Here is a 21,762-nt window from a genome sequence, read left to right as displayed (position 1 = left end):
TCTGAAGCCCTACAGGGGAGAACTTCCTCCCTCATTCTGTTACACACAGCCAAGAGCAGTTCAGTGTGAGATGAGCTCTGATTGGCTAAGGCTGCGCACATTCCCCATTTCCGGATTTTGGACTTCTGCCAGACCAGCAGGTGTCCAAAGTCTGTGCAAGAGATGGGGGGGCAGGGGGGAAATGTGCTCTGGACAAGTAAGGAGACACCTAATGGCAGTTTTTTTTAAAAACACAAAACATAGAAAACTATATATTTTTTTTTATCAAAGTACATTTAGTTCCGAACGCTTTGTGTGCGCGCTGCGGGAGTCAGCCACGCCCCCTCATGACGTCACACCACGCCTCCTCAATGCAAGTCTATGGAATGGGGCGTGGCGGACGCCACGCCCCATCCCATAGACTTGCAATGAGGAGGTGTGGTGTGACGTCACGAGGGAGCGTGGCCGACTCCCGCAGCGTGCACACAAAGCGTTCGGAACTAGATGTTTTTACCAACGCTGGCCAGTGGAGTACCCCTTTTAATGGCACAGAATAATATCCTACTTGAATTTCTCCGGCAATGCCTGTGACGCCCCGGTGCTCTTTAAAGGGGTACTCCGCCCCTAGACATCTTATCCTCTATCCAAAGGATAGGGGATAAGATGTCAGATCGCTGCGGTCCCGCTGCTGGGGAGCCCTGGGATCCCCGCTGCGGCACCGCGCTATCATTAAAGCACAGAGCGAGTTCGCTCTGTGCATAATGACTGGCGATACGGGGGATGGAGCAGCGTGACGTCATGGCTCCGCCCCTCGTGACATCACGGCCAGTCCCCTTAATGCAAGTCTATGGGAGGGGGCGTGACGAACACCACGTCCCCTCCCATAGACTTGTATTGAAAGGGGCAGGCCGTGACGTCACGAGGGGAGGAGCCGTGACTTAACAATGCTCTGGCCCCTGTATTGCCCGTCATTACGTGCAGAGCGAACTCGCTCTGTGCTGTAATGATAGCGCAGTGCCGCAGCGGGGATCCCAGGGCTCCCCAGCAGCGGGACCGCGCCGATCTGACATCTTATCCCCTATCCTTTGGATAGGGGATAAGATGTCCAGGGGCGGAGTACCCCTTTAAATACCTCCAGGTTCCCATAGACATATATTGGAATGTAATAGTGTCATGTTACAATGTATGGACTATATGAAGAATGATTCCTTGTACCGCAGATAAGACTGAAGATGATGCAGAACGTGAGGCCCAACTCCTGGAGATGAGACTGACTCTGACTGAAGAGAGGAACTCCGTCCTGGTGCCCTCCGCAGGAAGCGGGATTCCCGGATCACCCGCTAACTGGTGAGGAAAATGTACCACCGCTACAGATCTACCTAGTGCATTCATTCCCTCCAGTATAAGCATCCTTACACCCTGAATACATGCAATGGTAGTGTTGTTCTGCACCTGGGATGGCCCAGTCTCTTGTTCTGTTCTTATAAAAATGTAAACTATGGCGATGAGCGTTATCCTATTTACTCTGCACAAGCCATGTACTAGTGCAGCCTGTGGGCACATATAAATACATATATATATCTTATATATAAAAGGAGAAGACCTGACTCATCAACGCCCAGCCTAGACCCTTGAATATTGGGGAAATTTATCAAAACTTGTGCAGAGGAAAAGTTGCCCAGTTGCCCATAGCAACCAATCAGATCGCTTCTTTCATTTTGCAGAGGCCTTTTCAAAAGTGAAAGAAGCGATCTGATTGGTTGCTATGGGCAACTGGGCAACTTTTCCTCTGGACACGTTTTGATAAATCTCCCCCTATATGTTACTGCATAACTTCCAAACGGCTGGAGATATTTTGATAATACTTGGTCACATGTTACTTATATGTCCACTTAAAATATAGGATGGTTAATTTAACCCTTCACTACCCCCATTTGTGAGGGTCGGGGTTTTTGTTTAAAGTCCCATGCAAATCTATGGGAAATGTATGTTCTCACATAACTTCTGTACGGCTGGAGATATTTCAATACCTGGTACAAATATTACAGGGTCGGGATAGGAGGTCGGGGGATAGGAGGTTGGAATAGGAGGTCGGGGATAGGAGGACTGTTGGCAGTATATAAGCAGCGCGAGAAGGCTCGGTAAAAGTCCTCAAAGGATGTCGATCTTCAATTCCATGAAACAGAAGATGTAATGTTTCGGGTTGTTTGGATGCCCATAGACTTTACCCAGAGCGGCCTCATTACTATAGGATCGTAAAAAATGAATCTATGTTACCCCAAATTTAACGTGAGCGAAGCCGCAGGCAAAAGCTAGTGTGTGTGTGTGTGTGTGTGTGTGTGTATATATATATATATATATATACACACACACATATACATGTATAAATGCGAAGGGCTCAAGTCCTGCAGGAAATCATGGGAACGAGTTCCTGCACTTTTTCCACTGCAGGAACCCTGTTTCCATTATCAAGGGTCCTGCAGGACCAGTCCTTGAGTGGAAATCATGGGTGAGTTCCCACACTTTTTCTTCCAGGACATGACCCCTGTATATATGTGTGTATATGAAAGTTGCACCCTGAAGCGTAACATGTACTCCTCAAACTCTGTTAATAATAACCTGTAACAAACCTCCCCCAGTGACAGTGATAGCACTAAGGTTAAGTGGCAGAACAGCCAGTGGACACAATCTCTCTTTAAGGGATGCTGTATTATACTGTGACCCCACCAGCAGAATAGTGAGTACAGCTCTGGAGTATAATACGGGATATAACTCAGGATCAGTACAGGATAAGTAATGTAATGTATGTACACAGTGACCTCACCAGCAGAATAGTAAGTACAGCTCTGGAGTATAATACGGGATATAACTCAGGATCAGTACAGGATAAGTAATGTATGTACACAGTGACCCCCACCAGCAGAATAGTGAGTACAGCTCTGGAGTATAATACGGGATATAACCCAGGATCAGTACAGAATAAGTAATGTAATGTATGTACACAGTGACCTCACCAGCAGAATAGTGAGTACAGCTCTGGAGTATAATACAGGATATAACCCAGGATCAGTACAGGATAAGTAATGTAATGTATGTACACAGTGACCCCCACCAGCAGAATAGTGAGTACAGCTCTGGAGTATAATACATGATATAACTCAGGATCAGTACAGGATAAGTAATGTAATGTATGTACACAGTGACCTAACCAGCAGAATAGTGAGTACAGCTCTGGAGTATAATACATCATATAACTCAGGATCAGTACAGGATAAATAATGTAATGTATGTACACAGTGACCTCACCAGCAGAATAGTGAGTACTGCTCTGGAGTATAATACAGTATATAACTCAGGATCAGTACAGGATAAGTAATGTAATGTATGTACACAGTGACCCCACCAGCAGAATAGTGAGTACTGCTCTGGAGTATAATACAGTATATAACTCAGGATCAGTACAGGATAAGTAATGTAATGTAAGTACACAGTGACCTCACCAGCAGAATAGTGAGTGCATCTCTGGAGTATAATACATGATATAACTCAGGATCAGTACAGAATAAGTAATGTGTGTTGACAGATTGAAGTTATCATCTTAGTCTTTCCTATAAAGAAGTCAGGCAGAGCTCGATGACATTACTCAGCAGCATCTACCTGTTCACTCCACTGTGGCAGGCAGTAAGAGGAGCGCATCGTGACCACAAGCTTTACTTGTCCATATGTTTTCCCAGGACACTAAAAGAGGATACATAATATAGCTTGTTGGCCTATGAGGGGAATTGATGTCCATTTACAGAGTACCTGTCATCAAACCATATTTTCTAAACTAAGATTATATTCCGTAACTACTCCTAACACCCCTCCTGCCCTTAAATATTTTTTTCTGAGCTTTAAAAAGCTGTGTATCACACCTTTCCCATGCTCACATTCTGTGAGCTCCCGGCAGGAGAAAATGGGCATTCCCCAGCAGGCGCGACGTCACTGAAGTCTGCGAGAGCTGTGCCCCGCCATGCCTCGCAAGCACTTCCTGAGTTTGGTCTCCTGCCAGGTCGGGAGGAGACCAAACTAACAGTTTGACTTGCACAAGGAACAGAACAGAGCCACCTAGTGCCCGTTTATTCAATCACATTAAAAACATATAAAGGTTGAGAATTTTAACTACAAGTAAATAGCAAATTGTCTTATAATTACATAAGGAACAATATATTAAAAGTTTAGTTTGGTGACAGGTACTCTTTAATACATTGGGGGGGGGGGGGTTGAGTACTTTAGGGCTCATAGATGCAGATCCTGTTTAGACAACCTCTTCTAATCTTGAAATATTTTAGATTTTATTATAATAAAGAATAAAAATCTAAACATGTAAAAAAAAAATGAGTTTCCGATGTGTCCACAAGGTCTTGGCTTTAGCTTTGCCTGTCTGGTCAGTGCAGGAGTCCATGGCTCGGCATTCTCCGTCTCCCCTCCTTCCGGGTTACTGATCTCCCAATCCTGCAATATTTTGCTCTTGATCTAAATAATTCTGACCTTGTGCGCGGCATAAATCACCGCTAAGTATCCGTGCACTTATGGCACCCCTGTGTTAATTATCCCGCTCGCTCCTCACTTAAAAGGAAGCGGTGATAAAACGGCATTGCCTGACCACGGCGTCTCTCGTATTAAACGCCTGCTTCCTTTCAGTCAGCCATCGGCCCCTCTGTAATTTTCCAGGCATTAAGAGACAGCAAATTAAAACCCACACGGAAACCTCGGCATTAATTATACATGAAAGGACGGAGGAGGTGAGTAATGTTACGCACAATTTAGTGGCAATAAACCAGTCCGGCGCTGACATCCCGAATCAATTAGCAGGACATAATAATTACAGAGGGGATAAGATGTTGAAGCGGCACTCGAGTCTCCTCACCCGGCGGTCCGCAGGGCGTGCGCCAGGGAGCGTCATCAGTTCAGAGGCTGATAGATGGGGGAATGCAGAACCTCTAGTGATATGGTCATTTCTGTTGGTCTAAGAAAGGGTTAAAATTGATTTCAAAATCAATACGCCTTAAAGGGGTATTCCGGTGGAAAAACATTTTTTTTTAGGTCTTTATAAGTCAACTGGTGCCAGAAAGTTAAACAGATTTGTAAATCACTTCTATTAAAAAATCTTTACCCTTCCAGTACTTTTAAGCAGTTGTATGCTATAGAGAAAATTCAGTTCTTTTTGATTTTTTTTTTGTCTTGTCCACAGTGCTCTCTGCTGACACCTCTGTCCATGTCAGGAACTGTCCAGAGCATCATAGGTTTGCTACAGGGATTTTCTCCTGCTCTGGACAGTTCCTGATACAGGCATCAGGTGTCAGCAGAGAGCACTGTGGACAAGACAGAAAAGAATTTCCTCTGTAGCATACAGCTGCTAAGAAGTACAGGAAGGGTAAAGATTTTTTAATAGAAGTCATTTACAAATCTGTTTAACTTTCTGGCACCAGTTCATTAAAAAAAAAATATTTCCACCGGAGTACCACTTTAAAGGGGTATAACAGCTTTATACGTCTTGATGTATGATTGCAGAGGTCCCACCGCTGGGGACCCCCGCGAACTCGGTGCTCCCACCGGGCACTGCCTCCAAGACGGGGACGTGGCGTCATGGCCACACCCCCTAGTGACGTCACGCCACGCCCCTCCATTCATGTCTATGGGAGGGGGCGTGACAGCCGTCACGCCCCCTCCCATAGACATGAATGGAGGGGCGTAGGGTGACTAGGGGGCGTGGCCATGACGTCAAAATGGCAAATTGTGCTCAGCGATGTTCTGTTACCTTCCCTGCTGCCATATCACTGTATAGGCAGACATGCCACTCAGGAGTCTTAAAAAGCTGAGTGACACTCTTTATGACTTCTCAATGCCATATCTGGTAATTTAGACTGTTGTAAGCCCATTTTGTGTTTTCTTTGTTTCAGGACCCCAGTGTCAGGGATGGAAACTCATATTCCTGTTATTTTCCTGGACCTTAATGGTATGTGACATGAGGGCTTCATCTATGAGGGGTACGAGGTAGAGGGTGATGCCTTATAGTTGTAGTCTGACTGTGTATTGTTCATTGCAGTGGATGACTTCAGCTCCCAGGACAATCTGGATGAACCTGAAGCAGCCGGGTGGGATGCAACACTGACGAGTGAAGAGGAAGACGAGTTCTTTGATTTACAGATTGTCAAACACCACGAAACTGAGGTTTGTACCTTTAAAGGAGGTAATGTAGGGTTAAAAAATATGTGACTGCTGTCGTCCAGTAACAGTGCAACACCTGTCCACAGGTTGGTTGTAGTATTGCATCAGACCTGCAATTCCATAACTCACGGGGCTGCACTCACTATTCTGCTGGTAGAGTCAGGGTGTACATATGTTACATAATATACATCCTGTATTATACCCCAGAGCTGTACTCACTATTCTGCTGGTGGGGTCACTGTGTACATACATTACATTACTTACCGTATATACTCGAGTATAAGCGGAGTTTTTCAGCACGATTTTTCGTGCTGAAAACACCCCCCTCGGTTTATGCTCGAGTGAACTCCCCACCCGCAGTGGTCTTCAACCTGCGGACCTCCAGAGGTTTCAAAACTACAACTCCCAGCAAGCCCGGGCAGCCATCGGCCGTCCGGGCTTGCTGGGAGTTGTAGTTTTGAAACCTCTGGAGGTCCGCAGGTTGAAGACCACTGCGGCCTTCGACATCATCCAGCCCCCTCTCACCCCCTTTAGTTCTGTACAGTACTCGCCTCCGCTCGGCGCTGGTCCGGTGCTGCAGGACTGTCCGGTGAGGAGGTCATCCGGTGGGATAGTGGTTCCGGGCTGCTATCTTCACCGGGGAGGCCTCTTCTAAGCGCTTCGGGCCCGGCCCCAGAATAGTCACGTTGCCTTGACGACGACGCAGAGGTACGTTCATTACCAACGTACTTCTGCGTCATCGTCAAGGCAACGCCTCTATTCTGGGCCCGAAGCGCTTAGAAGAGGCCTCCCCGGTGAAGATAGCAGCCCGGAACCACTATCCCACCGGATGACCTCCTCACCGGACAGTCCTGCAGCACCGGACCAGCGCCGAGCGGAGGCGAGTACTGTACAGAACTAAAGGGGGTGAGAGGGGGGCTGGATGATGTCGAAGGCCGCAGTGGTCTTCAACCTGCGGACCTCCAGACCTCCGGGCTTGCTGGGAGTTGTAGTTTTGAAACCTCTGGAGGTCCGCAGGTTGAAGACCACTGAGGGCGGATGATGACAAGAGGATGATGAAGGGGGGGTGTGGGATGATGAAGGGGGGTGGGGATGATGACAAGGGGATGATGAAGGGGGGTCGTGGGATGATAAGGGGATGATGAAGGGGGGTGGGGATGATGACAAGGGGATGATGAAGGGGGGGTGTGGGAAGATAAGGGGATGATGAAGGGGGGGTGTGGGATGATGACAGGTGATGATGATGAGGGTCTGGATGATTACAGGGTGATGATGATGAGGATGTTAATGATGGGGGTCTGGATGATGACAGGGGGGGATGATGTACTTCCCACCCTAGGCTTATACTCGAGTCAATTACTTTTCCTGGGATTTTGGGTTGAAATTAGGGGCCTCGGCTTATACTCGGGTCGGCTTATACTCGAGTATATACGGTATTCTGTACTGATCCTGAGTTATATCCTGTATTATACTCCAGAGCTGTACTCACTACTCTGCTGGTGGGGTCACTGTGTACATACATTACATTACTGATCCTGTACTGATCCTGAGTTATATCCTGTATTATACTCCAGAGCTGTACTCACTACTCTGCTGGTGGGGTCACTGTGTACATACATTACATTGCTTATCCTGTACTGATCCTGAGTTATATCCTGTATTATACTCCCAGAGCTGTACTCACTATTCTGCTGGTGAGGTCACTGTGTACATACATTACATTACTTATCCTGTACTGATCCTGAGTTATATCCTGTATTATACTCCAGAGCCGTACTCACTATTCTGCTGGTGGGGTCACTGTGTACATACATTACATTACTTATCCTGTACTGATCCTGAGTTATATCCTGTATTATACTCCAGAGCTGTACTCACTATTCTGCTGGTGAGGTCACTGTGTACATACATTACATTACTTATCCTGTACTGATCCTGAGTTATATCATGTATTATACTCCAGAGCTGTACTCACTATTCTGCTGGTGAGGTCACTGTGTACATACATTACATTACTTATCCTGTACTGTTCCTGAGTTATATCCTGTATTATACTCCAGAGCTGTACTCACTATTCTGCTGGTGAGGTCACTGTGTACATACATTACATTACTTATCCTGTACTGATCCTGAGTTATATCCTGTATTATACTCCAGAGCTGTACTCACTATTCTGCTGGTGAGGTCAGTGTGTACGTACATTACATTACTTATCCTGTACTGATCCTGAGTTATATCATGTATTATACTCCAGAGCTGTACTCCCTATTCTGCTGGTGGGGTCACTGTGTACATACATTACTTATCCTGTACTGATCCTGAGTTATATCCTGTATTATACTCCAGAGCTGTACTCACTATTCTGCTGGTGAGGTCACTGTGTACATACATTACATTACTTATCCTGTACTGATCCTGAGTTATATCCTGTATTATACTCCAGAGCTGTACTCACTATTCTGCTGGTGAGGTCACAGTGTACATACATTACATTACTTATCCTGTACTGATCCTGAGTTATATCCTGTATTATACTCCCAGAGCTGTACTCACTATTCTGCTGGTGAGGTCACTGTGTACATACATTACATTACTTATCCTGTACTGATCCTGAGTTATATCCTGTATTATACTCCAGAGCCGTACTCACTATTCTGCTGGTGGGGTCACTGTGTACATACATTACATTACTTATCCTGTACTGATCCTGAGTTATATCCTGTATTATACTCCAGAGCTGTACTCACTATTCTGCTGGTGAGGTCACTGTGTACATACATTACATTACTTATCCTGTACTGATCCTGAGTTATATCCTGTATTATACTCCAGAGCTGTACTGACTATTCTGCTGGTGAGGTCACTGTGTACATACATTACTTATCCTGTACTGATCCTGAGTTATATCCTGTATTACACTCCAGAGCTGTACTCACTATTCTGCTGGTGAGGTCACTGTGTACATACATTACATAACTTATCCTGCACTGATCCTGAGTTATATCCTGTATTATACTCCAGAGCTGTACTCACTATTCTGCTGGTGAAGTCACTGTATACATACATTACTTATCCTGTACTGATCCTGAGTTATATCCTGTATTACACTCCAGAGCTGTACTCACTATTCTGCTGGTGAGGTCACTGTGTACGTACATTACATTACTTATCCTGTACTGATCCTGAATTACATTCTGTAATTGTTTGCAGTATATAAACTTTGTTGAAAATTAGTCTTAAAATAATATACTCAAATTTGGCACCATCACTTGTACAATCGATTTTTAGCTTTATTTATGATAAATGGTTTATGACAAAGAAAGAAATGAAAACATCAGCAGAATTTATTTTCTGTTTAAAAAAAAAATGTACGTAAATGAACACAAATTTACCTGTATCTGTACCCCCCCCACACACAAAATACAAAGCCTTATACCGCTAAGGCTCCTTTCACACTACATTATTGTTCCGTTTAGGATGCAGTAATTTTTCCGCCACGATGTCCCGTCACTATAGAACGTCCGTAAGGAATTACGGGCATATACGGGTGCAAACGGGCAGTTACAAAACCCCATAGGCTGCAATGCGATTTAGTCGCGTCCGTCAGGGGTTTTGTAACGGCCGGTTTTCCCCCAATATAGTGACTGAACTTCTGACGTAAGTTCCTAAACGGAACAATAATATAGTGTGAAAGGAGCCTAAGTCATGCAAAAAAATAAAATTAAGAGCTGAGCACCAGAATGTAATGAATACTTGTGTCTTTCTTGGTTACAGGTGAAGGCTGAAGCCTCATGGGACTGCACCGTCCACAACTGCCCCCAGCTTAGTAAGGGATCCTCAGCGGATGAGCGGGTTTTCCTCATCGTCCGAGTTACGGTTCAGCTCAGTCACCCCGCCGAGATGCAGCTGGTTCTACGCAAGCGGATATGTGTGAACGTCTACAGCCGACAGGTACCAATAACTCCTGCCCGGGGACTCCATATTGAAAATCTCTTCACAGTAGACATCCCATTGTTTACTCTCTCTCTTCTAGGGATTTGCTCAGAGTTTGCTGAGGAGAATGTCTTCAAGAAGTAACATCGCAAGCTGCGGTGTAACTGTGGAAATAGTCTCCAATATTCCTGAGGTAATGGCTCTAATAGTTTATAATGTAAAACCTTCTGTACATTGGGAAAGATTAATACTCGAATCCTAGAGGCTATAGCAAACTATATTATATATTTATACAGTAGAATCTCCCAATAGCGGACACTCACGGGGAATAAAAAAGTGTCCCCTATTGAGAAATGTCCCCAATTGAAAGATGTCCCCTATTGGGGAAAAAAAGGCTCAAAAATCTTTCCAATTGACAGAATACTGTCCTGTACTCACTCCGGAGTGTAATTACTTATAAAACACGATAAAAAAAAGCCATATTACAGTAGAATCTCTCAGTGCTGTTTAATTTCCCTTTATCATGCCCTGTACCATTTTATCCCCCTTTATATCCTGTGCCACTTTATTCCCCCTGTGCCTTGTGCCAAATCATCCCCCCTTACTCCCTGTGCCACATCATTTCCCCTTCATCCCCCTGTGCCATTTCATTCCCCCTTTATTGCCTGTGTGCAAATTCATAATCCCTCTTGTTACCAAGTTTTATGAAATTTATCTCTCTTCCCCCCCCCTCCCGTGCCCTGTGCCAAATCATCCTCCCTCACCCCTTTTGCCACATCACTTTTCCCTTCCCTCCTCCCCCTGTTGTTCTTCTTACCTTGCCAGCAGGCTGAGGTGCAGGGACTCTCAGTGAGTTTTACTTTTTCCTGACTTCCTCTGTGCTGCACTTACTGATAGCAGCAGCGGTGGCTGCAGGTACTGACAAGTGATGTCAGAAGCTTCACTTGTCAGTGCTTTCAGCTACCGCTGCTTACAGCCTCTCAGTGAGTGCAGCCCAGAGGACATCAGGAGAATGTCAAACCCACTGAGAGTCCCTGCACCTGAGCCTGCTGGCAAGGTAAGAACGTTTTTTGTCCCCTATTGGGAGTGTTTTGTACCCTACTGGGCGTATTTTGTCCTCTATAGTGATTGTTTTGTACCCCATTGGGTGTGTCCGTGTCCGCTATTGGGAGTGTCCCCTATTCGAAGGGTGGAAGTACATTAAGTCTTATGGGACTCTGCCAGGGAATTAAAAACTGTCAGCTATTGGGAGGTGTCTGCTAAACACAGAGGTAGTACTATCTGTGCCTATTCCATTTACAAATTGAGACAGGGAGGCAGTACTGTCTGTGTGTAAATCATTTACAGGAAGAGGTAGGGAGGCATTACTAATTGTACCATACTTAATTTGCAGGTAGAGGCAGGAAGGCAGTACTATCTATTCATTAACTTACAGGGCAAACAAACTGTCTGCACGTACATTTTTTACAGAGTGTGATCTTCATATTTATTCTGTAAATGTAGGTCTAGATAGTTTGATCATCCTGTAAGTTAAGGCAGATATAGTACTTCTTTCCTGTCTCAATCTGTAAATGGTATGGGCAAAAGATAGTACTGTATCCCCACCTCTTCCTCTAAATTAAATGTGGTACATATAGTACTGCCTCCCTGTCTCCTGGTAAATGACATAGGTACAGAAACTACTGCGTTATGTTCTCATCTTTTAAATGATGTAGGTACATATAGTACTGCCTTCCCATCTCTCTCTATATATTATGTAGGCACAGACAGTGCAAAAGATGTAAGCACACGAAGTACTTTCTGCTGTACCATCTCCTGTAATTTATTTAGAGACTGACTCCCTATCACTCTCTTTACTGATTTAGGTGCAACAGTACTGCCTACCTGTCTCCTCCAGTAAATGAAAGTAAGGACTCAAATAGCGGTCTTGTCTCACTTTATAAGCAGTGTAGGCATAGATATGTCAAGACAGTACTATCTGTGCCTACATTGTCTATAAGATGAGACAAGACAATCATTTCTGTACTTTCCTTTACAGGGAGAGACAGGTAGTCTGTACCATTGTACCTAAATTAAAGAAAGTCGTAGGGAGGCAGTACTGTCTGTGCCTAAATAACTTACAGGAGAATATGAAAACAGTACTACCTGTACTAACATCTTTTACCGGGAGAGGCAGGGAGCCTTGGCCTTTGCCTTCATTATTTATAGAGAGATGAGAAGGCTGTACCTACATCATTTAGAAGACAAGAAAAGGAAGCAGTAGTATCTGTACCTACGTCATTTACAATGTGTGACAGGGAGGCAGTACTATTTGTCCCTATATCATTTTCATTTGTAGGGAGAAGGAAGGAACCATCACTATCTGTTTTCAGGTCATTTATAGAGAGAGACAGGGAGGCAGTACGATCTCTCTCTACATCATTTATAGGGAGAAACAAGGAAGCAGCACTATCTGTTTGTCATTTACAGAGAGACAGGGAGCCAGTACTATCTCTCTCCATCATTAATAGAGAGAAACAAAGAAGTGGCACTATCTGTACTTACATCATATACATGGGGAAAGTACAAGGAGGCAGTACTATCTGTACTTTCATTTTTTATGCTGTAGTAAGATACCGTGAGGGTGCACAAGTTTGGGGGTGGGGTGGAGATGAAAATCAGTATCTTTATGTGGTCTTCCTTAGATCGGGGGTCCAGCTTGATGTCCCCCAATAACAATAATAAAAATGTCTCTCTTCTGGTTTGGTGGAGATCTCCCGAGGGTCCTGGGGTGGCAGTGATGCTCGCGTGTGTTATTATTGCGGTGGTTGGAGGCCACGCCATCAGCGCCCCCCTCACCCCCTGCGCTTTCAGACACTGTTACCTTGTAAAGGTTACGCTGTCATTTCACCGACAAAGGCCCTTTGATGATCGCTGCCTCATAGTTATTGTACAGAATACAGATTTACATTGATTCAGCCGATCGATACGTCCTGCGGTTCTTCGCGCTGGAGGAATATCTCTGTCGTCTCGCTATGGATCTCACATCTTCATTGCTCTCTTGCGCAGTATTTGTTCCTCTGTTGTGCAGCAAATTACCGTATTAAATATGTAATGTCTTTAAATGATAGGTTTTGCACAATTTTCAGTTGCAAAACTACAAGTTTCTGTATTGCAACAACTGTAGACCAGTGCAATAGGTGCGCCATTTTTGGATACAGTTACGCCATGTTTGGGTTTTCCCACAAAGGAATGTTGGTAAAATCACTTCCGCAGCACTCTTAGGGGTTAATTGTCAACTTTAAAGGACCTTTATCTTTATTTAAAGGGATTCTCTGCTTTGGATGGTTCCTACTTCTTAGATAAGTTGCCTTATTGAAAGCCCCAGCAATTAGCTTCTGGCAATAAGTGTCCGATTTCCCTACAGCACCTCCAGAGGGTAAATGAAGAATTACACAGTGTCCATTCATATCAATTGGTTGTCTAACGCTGGACAGGTCCTTCTGAGTGAGACATGCTCTATATAAAAGCTCCCTTCTGGACTAGAGATAAAAAACAGAGGATCCCCCTCTATTAAAGGGGTTGTGCATAATTAGAAAAATATAAGATGTATATATACGACTCTACTGTGCTCTCTCCTGTCTGATAGGACTCCTCCTCATGTATGATTGACAGTTTTAGCATCCAATTAGAAAAGCACTATGGATCTTGTTCATGCAAGCTGCATGACTGGGATATAAGGTGTGATTCCAGTCCTCTCCCTGACATCTTCATGGTGCTTTATATTAAATATTTATATATATTATATTATAACAATATATTTTATAATAAACCTATATATTTTTTTATTATTTTATTTATTATTATTATTACTATTAATAGTAATTAATATATATATATTGGATAACATCAAAGAAACCTTTAAATTCATTTTAGAAACAGTGCGATAATCGTCTTTGATTTAAATTGATTTTGAATAGTTCTGCAATAATTACATTTTTACATTTCAGGATAACATCTAAAATTTGTCTTAGTTTCATAAACTATAAGTTGGGAAAAAATTATAATAATATTATGTTGTAAAGGACAAGTTTGTAATGACTGTGCGCTCTGTACCTCCAGGACTCCCAAGGAGCAGAGGACCGGGAAGCCCTGGCAAGAATGGCTGCAGATGTGGACTACGACAACTCCACAGCTTACATAGAGAAGTACTTACGCAGCGTTTTGGCCGTAGAGAACATCCTCACCTTGGATCGGCTGCGTCAGGTGTGTATCCCGCTTCTGTTTGATTTTTGATACAGTAGGAAAGGTTGTGTAACCAGATGTAGGACACTTTCCTGTCGGGTCACTGCTGAGGTTAATTGAATTGGAACAAACTTCTTGGATTGCTTGTTTTGAGATTCTACCAATACAAGTTGTGCAAATAGTAAGTCTTGAAATTATTTAGGTGTTTCATTGGCGTTAATAGGTTTTGGGTTCTCAGACTACTGAATTGGTCCAGTTTGGTTCTGGAGGCAAAGCTAAGGTAACTTGGGGCGGACATTACATCTAAAGATTTGCATGAACCTAAAATGGTCTTCACCATCAACAAAATATAAACAGGACAAGTGTCTGTAGCTTCGTTCCACATTCCTATCAGACAGGACCCGTGAGAGCCCCTTAGACACCCTAAAAACATTGGAATCAGAAGAAGTATACCCTCCATCACATTAAATTGGATATGAAGGAATATCTGAAGGCTTATTCTACAGGACAATACGGGACTGAACTACCAACACTTGAGACGTGATCACACATCCAACACACATCTGTTCCAGAGACAACAACTTATGTTGTTTAGTAGAGGGATACTGCTCTTGAAGATTATTTTTTTCCCCCTAAAGTGTGAGCCCTGGAGACTTTAATGCCTTTCACTCCCCTCCCCCTTGTCATGCAGGCTTTCTGCCCCATCGGCAGAGGATATCGAAATCCATGCCGGTCAAGTGAAGACAAGTGCCAGTCCTTGGAAGTCAAGACTCAGTATTCTACCAAACATAGACTTAATAGCAATCAACGCTCATACTTACCACCTCTGAAAGTAGACTGGAGCAGGAGAGTGTCAGCCCCACCAGTGTTGCAAGAGAGCTGGGACGATTTAAAGATACCGAGAGGAAGCATGCATACAGTGCCTCGGAGCAGTAGTCCTCTTCATGGAGCAAAAGATGACGACTCGTATTGGTGTGAAAAATTGGACTTGTTTTTGGCCAACAGTTAATGAATTTTTTTAGAACCTAAAGTTTTTGAACTTCAGCTTTAAACCATAAAGGGGTTGTCTCCTGGATATAAATTAATATGGTGCTGAGGGTTGGGAAAGTAGAAAAAAAACATACTGCCCTACCCACAGTTCCCCATAGTTTCCGTTTCCCTCTATCCTGTTCCTTGATACTTTCTCTTCTTGCTACCGAGAAAAGCGCATGGAGCAGGACCTGCCAGCTTAGCCAATCACTGACTGAAGCAGTGTCCTGCCCTAAACAGTGATTGGCTGAGCCAAAGGATCCTGCACCCAGCATTTATCTCTGTAGCAACAAGAAGAGAGACATTTGATGGACTGGATAAGAGGCAAACGGGCGCCAGGGCTAGGTAAGTATATATTATTTTCCCCAGCACCATATATATATATTTATATGATTTTTTAAAAGGCTGGTTAATCCCTTTAAGGAGAACAAGAGACCCGGGAGCAGTGATGTCATAAGAAAAAAAGTGGACTATGGAGAGCAAATGACATCATCACTCATTTGCTGGATTAGGGAGTGGCCTAATGTTGCTTTTACACCTTATGGTCCTCACTTTGGCTCAAATAATAGTTCTCGCAAGTTCTTCAGACTCCCATGTGAATGAAGCCAAGTTTGCAAACAGTGGACTACCCAGCAAGAAGTAGACTAAATACTGAAAATGTTTTATTCACTGACTTTCATAAACCCATTTTGTAAAAGACTGCATAGCTTTTAAACTTCAGAATGGAATGAGTTGTATAGTGTGTCAGCGGAGCATGACCAACACATGGTTACACTGTAGTCTCTTTGTGGACATATGAAGGAAATGAAGTATTTTCTGTGAAAAAAAAATAAAGATATAGTATTGACTTACCGTAGCTGTGAAAGATTATTGTCACCTCTGCCTTCTTGTGGGCACCAGAGCTTTGTTGCATCACCATTGTCCAATAGTATCACAAGTCCAACCTGTATTTATTCACATCATGGCAGCGTATTGCATGCTAATCTATAGTCTGATGTGTATCAGGAAAGTGTTAAAGGATTCATAGTGGCAGCCTCCAGATTTATAAATGTACACTTGGATGGATTATATGTGGAACATCTTGGCAAAACATTAACCTTTCTAATATACTTTATAAGAAAATTGTATTTCCTTTTTATAAAAATTATGGCTTATAAAATCATGGCTTTGTCCAAGCTGAAGCACAGGCAGGGACAAAGTCCAGTAAGTGAGGGTGGGCTAGTACTCCTCTGTGCTCTCCTCACAGGAGTCCTATCAGACAGAAGAGAGCACAGAGGAGTCCTATGAGACAGGGGAGAGCACAGAGGAGTCCTATCAGACAAAAGAGAGCACAGGGGAGTGCTATCAGACAGGAGAGAGCACAGAGGAGTGCTATCAGACAGGAGAGAGCACAGGGGAGTACTTTCAGACAGGAGAGAGCACAGAGGAGTCCTATCAGACAGGAGAGAGCACAGAGGAGTCCTATCAGACAGGATAGAGAACAGATGAGTCCTATCATACAGGAGAGAGCACAGAGGAGTCCTATAAGACAGGAGAGAGCACAGAGGAGACCTATAAGACAGGAGAGAGCACAGAGGAGTCCTATAAGACAGGAGAGAGCACAGAGGAGTCCTATCAGACAGGAGAGAGCAAAGAGGAGTGCTATCAGACAGGAGAGAGCACAGAGGAGTACTATCAGACAGGAGAGAGCACAGATGAGTCCTATAAGACAGGAGAGAGCACAGAGGAGACCTATAAGACAGGAGAGAGCACAGAGGAGTCCTATCAGACAGGAGAGAGCACAGAGGAGTCCTATCAGACAGGAGAGAGCACAGATGAGTCCTATCAAACAGGAGAGAGCACAGAGGAGTACTATCAGACAGGAGAGAGCACCGAGGAGTGATATTATACAGGAGAGAGCACAGAGGCGTCCGATCAGACAGGAGAGAACACAGAGGAGTCCTATCAGACAGGAGAGAGGACAGAGGAGTCCTATCAGACAGGAGCGAGGACAGAGGAGTCCTATCAGACAGGAGAGGGCACAGAGAAGTACTATCAGACAGGAGAGAGCACAGAGGAGTGCTATCGGACAGGAAAGAACACAGAGGAGTCCTACCAGACAGGAGAGTGCAAAGAGGAGTCCTGCCAGACAGGAGAGTGCACAGAGGAGTGCTACCATACAGGAGAGAGCACAGAGGAGTGCTACCATACAGGAGAGAGCACAGAGGGAGTGCTACCATACAGGAGAGAGCACAGAGGGAGTGCTACCAGACAGGAGAGAGCACAGAGGAGTCCTATCATACCATAGAGAGCACAGAGGAGTCCTATCAGACAGGAGAGAGCACAGAGGAGTCCTATCATAGCATAGAGAGCACAGAGGAGTCCTTTCAGACAGGAGAGAGCACAGAGGAATCCTGTGGAGTCTCCGCAGAAGAGACAGGGAGTCAGTACTGTCTGTGTATATAATTTACAGGAAGTCAGTACTATCTGTGTGTACATCACGTACAGGATGAAACATGGAGGCAGTACTATCTACAGTGTATCATTTACAGCAAGAGACAGTGAGGGATTTTAATCTATACATACATTGATTGCCTCCAAAGACAAAGGAGGTAGTACTATCTGTTCTTATATGTACACAGAGATATAGGCTCTACACCGGAAGGCCATGCTAATTGTACCTATATGAGGAGAGAGTCGGCAGTACTATCTGTAGCTATATATTGTGCAGGAAAAGACTAGGTGACAATATTTGGGAGACCAGGAAACTTTCTGTGCCTTCATCTTTCTCCGAATGTGCTAGGAGTCAGTACTGTCTGTGCCCAAATCATTTTCAGGATTAGAAAGGAAGACAACATGTATCGTTTGCAGAAAAGACACGCAGTAGTAAAGGCATTTCTGTATTGCATGAGGATCTGTTGAGCAGCGTTATACATCATATAAAAAATATTAAGTAGTTACTAATTTACAGCCATATAAAGAATATCTCCTCATTTTAGCCTATCTCAGGAAATAGTATTTCCCATCCTGGTGTCACTCCGAGATCTCAAAACCCTCCCGTTCGTGTTTCCTACACAATATTTTTTTAAATTAGAAATACTCCATGATAAATTATGCAGGGTTTAATGATTTTCCCCCTATAACGTGATGTAAAATTAAGTATGTAGAGCGTTTTCTTAGTATCTTTTTATAATAAACATGTTTTTTCTTAAAGAGGATGTGTCCTTAGAACAGAGTTTCCCAACCAGGTTGCTTCCAGCTGTTGCAAAACTACAACTCCCAGCATGCCCAGACAGCCGCAGGCTGTCTGGGCATGCTAGGAGTTGTAGTTTTGCAACAGCTGGAGGCACCCAGGCTGGGAAACACTACCTTAGAATATCACCTATGAGAAGGCCCCTATATGTGGATTTTTACCAAATATTTCATTTGAATTTAATTTCATATTATTAAGAACATTGTGAATTAGATTAAGTTTTAACAATTTAAACAAAAAAAAAAATACACTGAATGTTTTTTGTTCTTTCCCGATACAGGAGGTGGCAGTAAAGGAGCAGTTATCAGGAAAAGGAAAGCTGAGTAGGAAAAGCTTAAGTTCACCCAATGTCCACAGGGTAAGTGCCTATAACATGTATGATGTAGTTTATTTCTGCGCTAGTTTATAGGGATGTTTAACACTGGAATGTTTCCTGGGTCCAAAATTCTAGGCTGAATCATATTTTAGTAGCCACCACCAGGGGGAGCTTAGTAGCATACTGTTCTGATTGGGATTAACCCCTTTAGCCTGTTTTGGCATGAAATAGTTGCGGGCTCAGGACCTTGCACCATTTGCAGCAGAGCCATCGGATCAGAGCCATGACACCGAATGTTCAACCCCTCAGATGGGTAAGTCAGTGTACCACCTAAATGCCCATCAGGACCCCTGTGATGCAGTTGTAGTGTACCAATTAGTTATAATAGAAGCAGTTTTTTTTTGTTTGTTTTTTAAACAAAAGAGGCGATAACTAACAGGCTCCTTGACAATTTAACATTGGCAGACAATAAAACAGGAAAAATAAAATAAAACAATCAATAAAACTGAAAAAAAAAGTGTATTGAAAAATAGGAGAGAAAAAGAGAGAGAAAATTTATCTATTTTGCGCTACATTTTAAAATATTAACAAAATAATTTAAATTATATTAAATAATGTATAATATATATATATATATATATATATATTTATTAGAGGTGCACCGAAATGGAAATTTCAGAACCGAAACGAAATCGAAATAAAAAAAAATGTCCGGCCGAAACCGATACCGAAAATGACTTCTCCCCGTCTTCTGGTAAAATGCAGCGCTCCGCTCATTAGATTCCCCCACATTAGATTGCCAGCTCCCCCACATTAGGTCGGGAGTTCCCCCACATTAGTAGGCAGCTCCCCCACATTAGTAGGCAGCTCCCCCACATTAGTAGGCAGCTCCCCCGCAATAGTAGGCAGCTCCCCCGCAATAGTAGGCAGCTCCCCCGCAATAGTAGGCAGCTCCCCCGCAATAGTAGGCAGCTCCCCCGCAATAGTAGGCAGCTCCCCCGCAATAGAAGGCAGCTCCCCCGCAATAGTAGGCAGCTCCCCCGCAATAGTAGGCAGCTCCCCCGCAATAGTAGGCAGCTCCCCCGCAATAGTAGGCAGCTCCCCCGCAATAGTAGGCAGCTCCCCCGCAATAGTAGGCAGCTCCCCCGCAATAGTAGGCAGCTCCCCCGCAATAGTAGGCAGCTCCCCCGCAATAGTAGGCAGCTCCCCCGCAATAGTAGGCAGCTCCCCCGCAATAGTAGGCAGCTCCCCCGCAATAGTAGGCAGCTCCCCCGCAATAGTAGGCAGCTCCCCCGCAATAGTAGGCAGCTCCCCCGCAATAGTAGGCAGCTCCCCCACAACAGTAGGCAGGTTCCCAAATTAGGTCAGCATTTCCCCCACAATAGTAGGCAGGTTCCCCACAATAGTAGGCAGCTCCCCCCAACAATAGTAGGCAGTTCCCACACAATATTAGGCAGCTCCCCCCAACAATATTAGGCAGCTCCCCCCACATTTTTAGGCAGCTCCCCCCCACATTAGGTCAGCAGTTCCCCCCCACAATAGTAGGCAGGTTCCCCACAATAGTAGGCAGTTCCCCCCACAATATTAGGCAGCTCCCCCCACATTTGTAGGCAGCTCCCCCCCCCCACAATATTAGGCAGCTCCCCCCCCCCCACAATATTAAGCAGCTCCCCCCCCCCCCACAATATTAGGCAGCTCCCCCCAACAATATTAGGCAGCTCCCCCCCAACAATATTAGGCAGTTCCCCCAACAATATTAGGCAGCTCCCCCCCCCCACAATATTAGGCAGCTCCCCCCAACAATATCAGGCAGTTCCCCCCAACAATATTAGGCAGCTCCCCCCCCCCCCAATATTAGGCAGCTCCCCCCCACAATAGTAGGCAGCTCCCCCCAGTAGGCAGCTCCCCCCACCCCACAGACATACAGCTTCCAGCCATATACAGTGTATGGCTGGAGGCTGTATGTCTGTATTGCTGCCCCCACAGTGTTCCGGTCACCGCTCCTCCGGCCCGGGGCCACATCTACTGCTATGGCCCATGGACCATAGCAGTAGATGCCGGGACCGGGGGAGCGGTGACCGGAATACTGAAGAAGATGACGCGGTCACTTACCAGGCCCCGGCCAGCGCGCGTTCTCCTGCGACGATCCTGCGGTCCTCCTGCGTCTCTATGGTTGTCAGTGACGTCCCGTGCGTACGACCATAGAGGCGGAGAAGCGAATGACCGAAGGAGGATCGCAGGAGGACGCTGGGGAATGGTGAGTGACCGGCGGACATCCTTATGTCCCGAAAAGATTTTTCGGGACACAGGGATGTCCGGGATAGGATTAGGAATACTACTTTTTATGTGCCCGGCCGGCTCCCGTGTGTGGCTGCAGGCGGGGGCCGGCCAGAGCATATAAAAACGAATACTGTATACTAAAAACCAGGGGGCCTCCAGCTGTTGTGAAACTACAACTCCCAGCATGCCCGGGCAGACTTTGCCAGTCCGGGCATGCTGGGAGTTGTAGTTTCACAACAGCTGGAGGCCCCCTGGTTTTTAGTACACAGTATTAGTTTTTATATGCTCTGGTCGGCCCCCGCCTGCAGCCACACACAGGAGCCGGCCCGGACACATAAAAAGTATTCCTAATCCTATCCCGGAGAGCGCAACCCCCCCCCCCCCCAGATGTTGCGGCCGGCCCCCCCTGCACCCCCCACGAGTGCCTCTGCCTCTGGCAGTGTTTGTAACTTGTACTGTGGGCGGGCAGGGGAGGTGGTCATTATCGGCACTTTTTTAGTTGTTTCGGCATTTTGCCGAAATAGCTATTTTCGGCTGATATGTATCGGCCGCCAATATA

General features: G+C 44.9%; 1 protein-coding gene across 3 annotated transcripts in view; it reads left to right on the top strand.

Annotated features, from left to right (window-relative positions):
• KIF13B (kinesin family member 13B) overlaps nt 1–21,762 on the top strand; it is a 235,107-nt gene that overhangs the window by 172,271 nt on the left and 41,074 nt on the right. For 2 of the 3 annotated variants that reach the window (XR_008890892.1, XM_056563817.1), the window contains exons 28-34: nt 1,200–1,326; nt 5,922–5,977; nt 6,068–6,192; nt 9,964–10,140; nt 10,223–10,315; nt 14,224–14,367; nt 18,888–18,965. Coding sequence is in view for 2 of the 3 variants with exons in the window: in XM_056563817.1 (XP_056419792.1) it covers nt 1,200–1,326; nt 5,922–5,977; nt 6,068–6,192; nt 9,964–10,140; nt 10,223–10,315; nt 14,224–14,367; nt 18,888–18,965 (800 nt within the window). In the remaining variant the exon portion in view is untranslated. Of the gene's footprint in view, nt 1–1,199; nt 1,327–5,921; nt 5,978–6,067; nt 6,193–9,963; nt 10,141–10,222; nt 10,316–14,223; nt 14,368–15,037; nt 16,237–18,887; nt 18,966–21,762 lie in introns of those variants that run through there. The other variant, XM_056563818.1, reaches the window with a different exon arrangement.

The sequence above is a fragment of the Hyla sarda genome, chromosome 3 (genome assembly GCF_029499605.1).
Source record: "Hyla sarda isolate aHylSar1 chromosome 3, aHylSar1.hap1, whole genome shotgun sequence".
NCBI classification, from domain to species: Eukaryota; Metazoa; Chordata; class Amphibia; order Anura; family Hylidae; genus Hyla; species Hyla sarda.
The sequence above is the reverse complement of the archived record's forward strand: the minus strand, read 5'-3'. Positions and strand labels throughout refer to the sequence as shown.